This window comes from Piliocolobus tephrosceles, chromosome 21, assembly GCF_002776525.5.
Source record: "Piliocolobus tephrosceles isolate RC106 chromosome 21, ASM277652v3, whole genome shotgun sequence".
Lineage (NCBI taxonomy): Eukaryota > Metazoa > Chordata > Mammalia > Primates > Cercopithecidae > Piliocolobus > Piliocolobus tephrosceles.
The window spans coordinates 37,705,829-37,716,932 of record NC_045454.1 but is presented as its reverse complement, the minus strand read 5'-3'; the positions used below and the strand labels follow the sequence as shown (position 1 = coordinate 37,716,932).

Here is an 11,104-nt window from a genome sequence, read left to right as displayed (position 1 = left end):
ATCCGTCTGCCATTTGCTCCACCCACTGTAAGCCCCTCACCCATCCACTCACCCATGATTCGAATGACTCGTTTACCCAGTCGTTCATACACAGTATCCAACCATGTCTACACCTGACTCCCTTCCTTTATCCGCCTCCCAGACCCATGGCCTCCATGACATGAGGCGGGCCTGAGAAGATGCTCTCACTGTGGGATTGGGAGGTTGCCAGGGTTGGAATTCATGCTTCATTGAGAAGCAGGTGCTGCCTATGACAATGGTGAATACCTTTTATCGAATGCCTTTATGCGTCCTCTCACTGTGTAGAACTTTACGTCCATTTCACAGAGAAGAAAACGGGCTTTTAAGAGAATGAAGGTCTAAGGTCACACAGCTGGTGAGAACTTATGTATATGGCCCTCTCCATGAGACTTCTAATTAGGGGAGAATTTGGGAGAGATGAATAGGGCTTGGGGGGGGGGGGGGGGGCAAATGCCTTAGAATTGGCAATTCTTAGTGGGCAAAGAAACCAACAATTTTACTGAAAGCAAGATTTTACTGGGCAACTTCATACTGCCAGAGGGGTTGGGAACAGCAGCTCCACTCCCCATTGTAGGCCAAGTAGGGCTAAGGCAAGGTCAGACACCCCCCCACCCCGCCCCAAGACGGCTATCTGTCTGCTCCCAGACCACGTGTGGTGAGGCAGGATGGGCAGCTCAGGTGGTGTCTCCATTGAGGCAGGGTGCTTTGAGGGGCTGGGGTTGACTCCGAGAGCTCCACGTCCTTGGAGAAAGCTGCAGGCTCTGGACAGCATCCCTCAGCTGAGCCTGAGTTCTCTCCATCTCATTTAGGCGGTGTTCCTGGGGAGGCAGTGGCGATGGGGCTCAGAACCCAGGAGAGGGCTGCACCCCAACCCTCGCTCCTCCACCGCCCAGACCTGTCCCAGGGCTCAGACGGCAGTCTCACCAGGCTTTTCAGACTGTGCCCTTCATAGATTGGAAGGTTGTGCTTTGAATCAAACTCTGAGCTCCTGTGGGGGTCGGGGGATGGGGGCGAAGGTCAGAGGCTAAGGAGTCCCTTCCAGCTCCTGGTTGGAGTGCCAGGGATTCAGGGGGCGGAGCTTGGAGTGGAGGCGGAGCTTGTTAGACTGAAGGGCGGGGCCTAAATATGCTTGAAGAAGGGTCGGACCAGAAACTGGAATAGTTGGAATGAGAGGACCTATCAATCATCCCTTGGAGGCGGGGCTTGGCCAGTCCTGAGTGGGGTCGTGACTGGGCTTGAGGGAGTGCCCAGGCTGAGATATCTCAGTGCCCGGCCCAGCCAGGTTGGGAGGGGCTGATGGAGGGGTGGGGCCTGGATGAGAGAATCTGCCAGGGTCGTAGGCCGACCTTCGAGGGGTGGGTCCACCTAGGGGCGGGGCTCGCCAAGAGGGGTCCGGGCAGATTTTATTAGGGCGGGGCTGGCGTGGGGCTTGGTCGTGCCAGGCGTGGTTTGGGGAGGGCCTGGTCAGATCTAATTGGATCGGGCCCACCTGGGGGCGGAGCTAATGGAGAGGGCTGGGCTCACCCAGCACAGAGCCTGGAGTCCAGATCCTGCAGCTGGCCCCGCAGCTGCTCCTGCTGCTCCGTCAAGGCCCGGATGTGGGTGCTCAGCGACTCCACGAGGCGGGACAGCACTTTCTGCTCCTCACGCAGAGCGGCCACCTCGCACTGCAGCTCTGCCAACTGTGGTGGCAGAGCAGCTGTAATCTGACCCGTTGTCCCGCCCCTGTGTCTCCCTGGAGACCCTGACCTTCCAGGCCCAAGCGTTTAGCGTCATCACCGGCCTGCCTAGTTGGGGAACATCCCTCCTGCTATACAGCTGGGGAGACTGAAGCTCAGAGAGGGTCGAGCTAGGCCCGGGGTCACACAGCGCAGCGAGCTTGAACCCAGGCTTGCCTGGCCCTTCAGTCTTCCCCAGTCGCGTCCCCGTCCCCACTCCCCAGGTGGGGACCTGGGCCTGACCTTACCTTGTTCACAGGTCGGTGCTTGCCCAGTGCCTGGTTTCGGTCTTGCGGCTGGTCTATTTGGCGCTGCCAGGGTACCGACGGCTTCCGAGGCAGCGAGGCGGAGTCCCGGGTCCAAGGCCGGGCGCGGGGCGCCGGGCCCGTGCTCAGGGAGCCTTTGGGTCGCGGCCAGGGCCCCGCAGATTGGCGGCGGCGGGCAGGACGCCGGGTCGGGACACTCTGCGTGCGCTGCACCGGCCGGGGCCGCCGCAGGGGCCGCTCTTCGTCCGGCTGTGGCCGGGCCCAACTCTCTGAGCGGCGAACGCTGCGCAGAGACTGGCTCTTGGAGATGAGAGGGGTGTGCTTGGGGAGGTCCCGAGGGGCCAGGAAGCCAGGCTTCTCCCCTGCGGAAAGGCTAGGGGTGGGATGGAGGATCTCAGACCCTCTACTGGCCCCTGAGACGACTCCATCCCGACCTGACCAGAAGCGACCTCACCCCCGGGTGAACTTGTCCTTTTTTTTTTTTTTTTTTTTTTTTTTAAGACAAGGTCTTGCTCTGTCACCCTGGCTGGAGTGCAGTGGCTCCATCATAGCTCACTGCAGACTTGAATTCCGGAGCTCAGGCTATTCTCCAGCCTCAGCCTCCCAAATAACTAGGACTGCCAGCGCATGCCACTACACCCAGGTATTTTTTTTTTTTTTTGGTAGAAATGGGGGTCTCCCTATGTTGCCCAGGCTTGTCTTAAGTTCTTGGGCCTCAAGTGATCTTCCTGCCTCAGCCTCCCAAAGTGCTGGGATTACAGGCATGAGCCACTGAGCCTGGCTCCTGTCCTTGACTTCTAATACTGTCCTCTCTATGACCCTTGACATCACTCCACCCTAACCTCTCCTCTCATCCCTGACCTCAAACACACTGTGACCTTTGACCTGACCCTTTCTATAACCTGTGATTCCAGTCTGACCCTGGGCTTGACCTCTGCTCATGATGATCCATCTTCACCTCTGACCCCTGTCTGAGCCCTGCTCCTTCCTGTTCCCACCCATCAGACTCCAGACCAGACTTGAGGTTACCTGGAGTGGACCTGGGCCGGGGGCGGTGGGAGACGCATTGGCACTGATACAAGCACAGGCTGGCCCTCCTCGATGGCTTGCAGGATGGTGGGCAGTGGTTCCAGGGAGTCTCGGGTTGTCTGGTGAGGCATGCAGGACAGAGACTGAGCAAAATATGTGGTCAGAGTCTCCCAAGCCTTCTTGCCTCCCTACTCTGGGTTCAGGCCATACCTGGTCAAGCTCAGCAAAGATTGTACAGAGTTGGGCATGCAGGACAGCCAACTGGAGGGCCAGGTCACCACTACCCTGGTAACCACTGGGTGCAGCATCCACATCCACTATGGCCACCTGGTCCAGGAAGCGTTGCATGGCTGGTCCATGTTCCTCCAGGAAGCTATTCATGAAGCCCATGTAGGCCTCCTTCTCACCGAACCTGGATCAGGGCCAGGCTGGGTGGTTCAGGTCAGGCACCTGCCACCCCCACACTCCCAGCATGGTCCCCCTCACCCTTAGCTTCCCAGCACCTACGGGGCACGGTTGGCGAGGTTCTGGATGACCTTGGCAATCAGTGTGAGGGTGCGGGCTGGGCCGGGTGCTGGATGCTCTGGTGCTAAACCAAAGAGGCTGGGTGCCAGGATGGCGGGGCACAGGAGCCGCAGGAAAAGGGAGGCGCACACCAGTCGGGGGCCCAGCACCTCAGAGCCACGTTCTTTGCATGCTTCTCGCCAGCTTGAGAACACGATGCCCAGCTCTGCAGGGAACCAGCTGGTGCAGAAGAGGCAATGAATGGTCAGATGGGGAGGCTATGGGCATAAAGGTTAAAGTCATAAGGTTGGGAGTCCCAGAAGCATTGCATGACTAGTCCATGATCCTCCAGAAAGCTATTCATGAAGCCCATGTAGGCCTCCTTCTCACTGAACCTGGGGTCTGGGCTCCAGGATTGGGAATATCTGAGATAACAATGCTTGGGGTTATGAGTCAGCATGGAGCCATGGCTTATGTGTAGCTATGGCAATCGCTGGGTATAATACTCTTATAGTTGGGGATACAAGGTCACATGAAGACAGAGGTTATGAGCTTGGGTGTACTTATAATTAGACACGAGATTGGAGAGCCAGAGTACAAGATATAAAGTAGGATTGGGGCTCCGGAAGTCACCTAGGGTCAGAAGTCACTTGATTGAAGTCAGGGATTAGGTATGCAGGTTAACCTAGGGTCAGAGGTCAAGGGATTGGAATCCCAGGTCTCCTGTGATCAGTTGCATGGGATTTGAGGTGGAGGGTCACTTAAAGCCAGGGATCATGGACTTGGGGCATCATCTGGAAGCAGAGGTCATAGGATTGAGATTCTATGTTAACTGGAGCCAGTGGCATGGAATTGGGTGTATGGAATCACCTGTGGTTACAGGACAAGGAATTGGGTCTTGGCTTACTTGGGGTCAGTGGTGATAGGGTTGCATGGTGATAGGGTTGCCAGATGTAGTAAATGAAACTTCAGGACATCCAGTTAAACATGAATTTCAGATAACAGAATGATTTTTATTTACATTTTTCCTTTTATTTGGGACAGGGTCTTACTCTGTCAACCAGGCTGGAGTGCTGTGGCATGATCATAGCTCACTGCAGCCTTGAATCCTGTGCTCAAGCGATCCTCCAGCCTCGGCTGGGAATACAGGTGCATGCCACCATGCCTAGCTCATTTTTAAAAAGATTTTTGGAGCAATAGAGTCTTGCTATGTTGCCCAGACTGGTCTTGAACGCCTGCGCCTGGGCTCAAGCAATCCTCTTGTCTCAGCCTCCCAAAGCATTGGAATTCCGGGCGTGAGCCACCGGCAGATGGCTCAAATGAATAATTTTTTAGTATAAGCATGGTCCCAATAATTGCATCAAATTTAACTGAGTGTCTCCTGTATTTTATCTGGCAACCCTAAACTGGAGGTTGGGGCTAGCATGGTAAGCGGGGGTGGACTAAGGGGCTGGGGCCCTGATTCTCACTCGTAGGAATGGATAATGGTTTCGAAGACCTCCTCGCAGCTGTTCCGAAGTCTGGCCTGGTGCTCTGGCAGCTCTGAGGCTGGACACTTGCTGGGGTCCACTTCACAGTCCTCAGTGGAAGCACAGAGACGCCGCACAACCTGTCCTGCAGCCCAGCACACCCGGATAGGCTGTGTGACCACCAAAACCCGCCACACCCATCCTCCAACCTTGTCTTCAGATTATTCCGGAGGCACCCGACATCTTGGGGAGCTCCCAGTTGTCCCCAGGATCCTAGTACCCCCAAAACACCACTCACTACCAGAATCCAGGTTGCTCAAGGACTCCTAGAACTTCACCCAGGTCCCCTAGCTCACCAGCAGGCCACTGACGCGGACTCTTCCCCCAGCTCACCCAGGGTCTCCTGGAGGTAATCCTGTGCCACGAGCTTCATGTACTCATCGATAGCCTTGGTGGCCAACGTGTTTTCCCGGAACAGCAGCGCCTCACGGCCTCCACAGCGCGCCAGCTCCGCAGTGCCCAGGTCAGTCACCAGCGCCTAGGAATGGCAGGGGATCAGGTTGCACTGGATGCAGACTAAGTCCAAGGGAATTCGGATCCTTGGCTCGTCCCTCACACCAGAGGCACAGGCCCCGCCCCTCGTAGCTGATGCTTAGGCCCAGTCTTTACTGCTGGGGTTCATAACCGAGGCCAGAACTTCTAACTCTCACAGCAGAAATTTAAACCTTTTTAGCGCTGGGGTTCAACCTGGGCCCCGCCCCTCGTGCGTGATGCTCAGGCCCCTCTCGCAGCTGAAGCTTAGGCTCCGCCCTTCAAGGTGTCTCACCCGTTATGAATGATAATTAGGCCCCGCCCCTCACAGCTGAAGCGCAGACCCAGTCCTTCAAAGTGCCCCGCCCCTTACAGGTACAGCTCAGACCCCGCCCCTCACAGCTGACGCTCAGGTCCTGCCCTTCAAGGTGCCCCGCCCCTTACAGGTGACACTTGGACCACGCCCCTCACAGCTGACGCTCAGGTCCCGCCCTTCAAGGTGTCTTGCCTCTTACAGGTGCAACTCAGGTCCTGCGCCCCAATTACCGCCCGAAGCGCGTTATCGGTCTACCCCTGGTCGCCCAGGTCCGCGCTGTCGCGGTGCCGCACCTGTGCCCGGCCGGTGGCCCGTAGCACGCGCACCATGGCTGCCGCCAGCTCCTCCTTGGCCTGCGCAGGCAGCGCGGGCTCCAGGGCCCCGCAGAGGCGCGCGTAGTGGAAGGTGAGGAACTCCGCCAGCTCCTTGTAGCGCTCGGACGGCAGCACACGCAGGCGACGCGCCCGAATCCGCGCCCGCAGCGCTGCGCCCGCCGGCGCCCCGAGCAGCGGAAACCAGCGCTCCAGGCCGGCGGCTGGCGCGCGTGGGGCGCCCAGCTCCTCCAGCGACAGGGCCACGCGGCCCAGCACCGCGCTTCCCGGGCCCAAGCCGCGCAGCCTCAGCGACAGGCGACGTGCCGGTGGCAGCGCCTCGAAGTGAAAGCGCTCGGCCCAGAAGAGCTGGCCTGGGCCGGCCCGAGGCGCCGTACGTGCCAGCAGCGAGCCATCCAGCCACAGCTCGGCGCGCACGCCGGGTGCCCCCGCCGCTGCCCGGGGAAGCCCCTTCGCCTCGTGCACCCACACGCTCAGCCATGTCTCTTCCCGCTCCACGTTGTCCTGCAGATGGGAGTGGGATGGGGGAAGCGTTTTGATTTGTTGGCACCCCAAAGAGGGCACCGCAAGTGAAGCGCCGAGCCTCAAACCTGGTGCGCCGGGTCCCTAGTGAGATTGCTGGGCCTTTGGGGAAAGAAATGGGAGTCCGGAGGTGGCTACGCGGAAGTTTTCTAAAGCTTTTCTGGGCTCTCCGGGAGAGTTCGGGGCTCCAGGGCATAGAAGAGTAGTACTGGAGTGAAGACTTCACGATTACCTGGTAGGCAGGGCTTTGGGTGCATATGGGGTCGAGAGTGGACAGAAGGGGCGGGTCTGATATTCCCGGGGCTGGTAATAGGTGGAAAGGGAGTCTTGGAGCCTTTGCAACGATGCAGGCCAGGCAGGTGTGTTGGGAGCACAGGTTATGGAGAGAGCTGGCTTTGGGTAGAGTGGAAGGGGCGAGCCAGGCCTGTGGGCGGGGTCTCCGTGTCCCGCTTTATTGAGGGCAATGACCTGGGTGGGCTGGAATTGGCGACGAAGGTCCTCGATCCAGCGGTCTCTCTCAGCGGCCGAGCGACAAGAGAAGCAGCGGCTTCCGCCCGTCCACGTTACCTGTTGGGATGGAGACTCAAACAGTGTGCGATCCAGGCCAAGGGTGAAGCCAAAGGGTAGGAGGTGGGACTGAGGTGGAACCGAAGTGGATTGTCTGCACTTACCTGAAAGCAATGGGGCTCCCCCAAGAGGCTGGGGTGCAGTGGCCAGACCCGCACATCCCGCTCGGCGCCCAGATCCAGTTCAGAGAGTGTGGCCAGCGACTCCCTAGAGCCCAGAGCACTGGGGGGCCTGGGAAGGGGGCGGGGGAGCACACGGTCATTCCTGCCTCTTCCCATCCCCCATAGCCTGAAGGGTAGAGGAAGGCCAGGAAGGACTTCAACCCAGTTTGGATCCCTTTTCTACCCTGTGCCCCCTCCCCATGGCACCTCCTTACTTTTAGCATAAACTCAACTCCTGGTGACCTATATGACCAAGCAGAGTCCAGATGTTGTTACGTCATCTCCCTCCACCTAATCCATCACTTTCTGAGCTCCAGCCTCCCTGGCCTTGTTTTATTTTATTTTATGTATGTATGTATGTATGTATGTATGTATGTATTTATTTATTTAAGGCAGAGTCTTGTTTAGTGCAGTGGCTGGACCTCGGCTCACTGCAACCTCCGCCTTCCAGGTTCAAGCGATTTTCCTGCCTCAGCCTCCCAAGTAACTGGGATTACAGGTGCCCACCACCATGCCTGGCTAATTTTCTAATTTTTGTGTTTTTAGTAGAGATGGAGTTTCACCACGTTGGCCAGTCTGGTCTTGAAATCCTGATCCCAAGTGATCCACCCGCCTCAGCCTCACCAAAGTGTGGGAATACAGGCGTGTGTGACCACGCCCAGTCCTATTTATTTATTTATTGAGACAGAGTCTCACTCTGTTGCCCAGGCAGGAATGCAGTGGCACAATCTTGGCTCACTGCAACCTCCACCTCCCAGATTTAAGCGATTCTCCTGCCTCAGCCTCCTGAGTAACTGGAATTACAGGCGTGTGCCACCATGCTCGGCTAATTTTGTATTTTTAGTAGAGATGGGATTTCACCACATTGCCAGGCTGGTCTTGAACTCCTGACCTCAAATGTTCCACCTGTCTCTGCCTCCCAAAGTGTGGGATTACAGGTGTGAGCCACCGCACCCAGCCCTATTTATTTTTGAGACAGAGTCTTGCTCTGTTGCCCAGGCTGGAGTGCAGTGACATGATCTCTGTGCACTGCAGCCTCAACTTCCCAGGCTCAAGCAATCCTCCCACTCAGCCTCCCCAGTAGCTGGGACTACAGGTGCCCACCACCATGCCTGGCTAATTTTTGTATTTTTTGTAGAAGTGGGGTCTCACTATATTGCCCAGGCTGGTCTTGAACACCTGGACTCAAGCAGTCTGCCCACTTCGGCCTCCCAAAGTGCTACCCGTGGTCCACTTCACCCAGCCCCCTTGGCCTTGTTTTAGTTGCTTCTTTCTGCCTCTTGGCCTTTGCACTTGCTGTTACTTCTGCCTGGAATGCTTTTCCCACCCCGCTGTTGGCCTAGTTAACTTCCATCCACTCTTCAGATCTCAGATCAAGGGTCCCTTCCCTAACCCTCCCAGACCAGTTGATTGACTTAGCTCCCATTTTAGAGTTATTGTGTCAGACTTTGCCCGCACCTTGGCTCTGTGCTATGTCATTCAATGTCCCCAGAATCAACTGATGTGGGGCAGAACACAGAGGCTACAGGGGGTGTTTGGTGTAGATTGGAATGATAGGCAGGAGGTGGAGGAGGAGGAGGAGGAGGAGGAGGAGGAGGAAGGACCAGTGTTGAACCTTAGCCCCTCCAGCCTCTCATACATCCTTACCCATCCCGGGGCTCTGACCTGGCCTTTTTCTTCTCTTTCAGCCTCTTGAGCAACCCCTGTGGGGAAGGGAATGTCAGCTGGACAGAAATCTGTGCTCCTTCTGCAGCTCCTTCCCTCGCAAGATATCCCAGAGGATCTGCTGGTCTTGGAGGACCAACACCAAGCTCAGGCTGTATTAGCAGGAATAATAAGAGCAACCAACAGCTCCTAATTCTTTGTTCATTTGTTTTTTTAAGACAGGGTCTTGCACTGTCAGCCAGGCTGGAGTACAGTGGTGCAATCATAGCTCACTGCAGCCTCAAATTCCTGGGCTCAAGTGATTCTCTTGCCTCAGCTGGGACTACAGGTGAATGCTACCATGTAGAATTGGGGACTTGCTATGTTGCCCAGGTTTGTCTTGAGCTCCTGATCTCAAACAATCCTTCTGCTTCAGCCTCTCAAAATGTTGGGATTACAAGTGTGAACCACTGTGCCTGGCCCAAACTCCCATTTGTAAAGCATCAATCATATATTCTCGTGCACTATTCATTTATTTATTTAAGACATGGAGTCTCCCCATGTTGCTTAGGCTGGTCTTGAACTCCTGGCCTCAAGCAGTGTTCTCTGCTCAGCCTCCCGAGTAGCTGGGACTACAGCTGTGCACTGCCCTGCCTCACTCTTGCACTCTCTATTGGCTTCCCATAAACAACCCCTAGAGAAAGGTTATTTCATTAACTCCATTTGACAGACTGGGACTCTGAGGCCCAGAGAGGGTCAGCAACCTGCCCTAGATCACCCAGCAAGAGTGCCCTTTCAGCTGTGAGGGTCCAAGAGTCTTGGCTCTCCCCTCTACCTACTCCCTTCACTGGCTGCCTTACCCGAACATTGTGGACCTGGTTGGGACCAGCAGTCTCTGGTTCTGTCTTTCCAGGCATCCGATCTGTGGATAGTTATGGGTGGCAGGTTGGGGGCTTGGAGTCATCTTAGATTCTGCCCCACTTTTAGAGCCTCCCAAATGCCCCAGGCCTTTCCACTCTTCAAGCTTACCTGGATCCCTGAAGTTCCCCATGGCCATGTGGATGCTGCCCTCGGAGCTAGCACTTCCCACCCGGGGCCTTCGAGGACCCTGTTCTCCCGCAGGAGTGGGTAGTCAGAGAGGGGAGGCAGGCAGGCAGGCAGACCGAGGGAGAGGCAGATGCCTTCCCATTATCCTCCCTCCAGCGCCTGCCTCTGTTCTGCCGTCCTCCTTTTCCTTTCTTCCCTCCCCTTGCCCAGGTGCCCCTTCTCACCTCCTCCTCTCCTCCAAGCAGCACCAGCTTCCCATCAAGCAGGGTGAAGCCCCCAATGTCCCAGACAGGCACATCGGGTGTGGGGGCCTCGGGGATCTGTGGGGTAGGGGGCTCTGGCTCTGGCTCTGGCTCCAGCTCTGGGAAGAAGAGGAGGCACTGGGGGACTTAAGAGACGTTTTCTGGCCGGGCGCGGTGGCTCAAGCCTGTAATCCCAGCACTTTGGGAGGCCGAGACGGGCGGATCACGAGGTCAGGAGATCGAGACCATCCTGGCTAACACGGTGAAACCCCGTCTCTACTAAAAAATACAAAAATCTAGCCGCGCGAGGTAGCGGGCGCCTGTAGTCCCAGCTACTCCGGAGGCTGAGGCAGGAGAGTGGCGTAAACCTGGGAGGCGGAGCTTGCAGTGAGCTGAGATCCGGCCACTGCACTCCAGCCTGGGCAACAGAGCGAGACTCCGTCTCAAAAAAAAAAAAAAAAAAAAGAGAGACGTTTTCTCTCCCTCAAGCTACCCTTTCCATTCCCGAAGGCTTACAGTGGGTTCCCTCCTAGGTGCCCCCCGCCCCAGCAGCCGTATCGGACTGTATGACCTTGGGCAAGTTTTCAAGTCCATCTGGGCCTTGTCCCCACTAACCACGGGTAGCAGAGACAGCTCACCTACCATGTGCCCAGTATCCTGTATACCACTCCACACACCTTCTTGCATTGAATCCTCCAAAAGCCATTCAAAGGGCTATGATAACAGGCTCAGAGA

At 56.7% G+C, this 11,104-nt stretch overlaps 1 protein-coding gene across 2 annotated transcripts; it reads right to left on the bottom strand.

Annotated features, from left to right (window-relative positions):
- Positions 1-519: 519 nt before the first annotated feature.
- RASAL3 (RAS protein activator like 3) lies at positions 520-10,648 on the bottom strand. Of its 2 annotated transcripts, none has more exons than XM_026456902.1 (16): positions 10,352-10,648; positions 10,110-10,188; positions 9,941-10,002; positions 9,084-9,139; positions 7,380-7,506; positions 7,177-7,275; positions 6,148-6,690; positions 5,401-5,545; positions 5,008-5,152; positions 3,542-3,778; positions 3,245-3,446; positions 3,035-3,153; positions 1,988-2,378; positions 1,546-1,703; positions 946-1,009; positions 520-839 (listed from the first exon to the last, which is right to left on the bottom strand). In XM_026456902.1, the coding sequence occupies exons 2-16, from the start codon at positions 10,135-10,137 to the stop codon at positions 696-698; spliced, it is 2,520 nt and encodes an 839-aa protein (XP_026312687.1). In that variant the 5' UTR covers positions 10,138-10,188; positions 10,352-10,648; the 3' UTR covers positions 520-695. The 2 variants fall into 2 exon arrangements, with proteins under 2 accessions (XP_026312687.1, XP_026312688.1); XM_026456903.1 differs by having other exon boundaries at positions 9,102-9,139.
- Between the last annotated feature and the right edge of the window lie 456 nt (positions 10,649-11,104).

Excerpts from the sequence above, each read along its gene's own strand:
- RASAL3 (XM_026456902.1), bottom strand. The coding sequence starts at position 10,137 with ATGGCCATGGGGAACTTCAGGGATCCAG. Across the intron at positions 9,140-9,940 it reads ACCAGGTCCACAATGTTCGG|GGGTTGCTCAAGAGGCTGAA; the intron begins GTAAGGCAGCCA and ends CCTTCCCCACAG. Across the intron at positions 3,447-3,541 it reads AACCTCGCCAACCGTGCCCC|GTTCGGTGAGAAGGAGGCCT; the intron begins GTAGGTGCTGGG and ends GCCCTGATCCAG.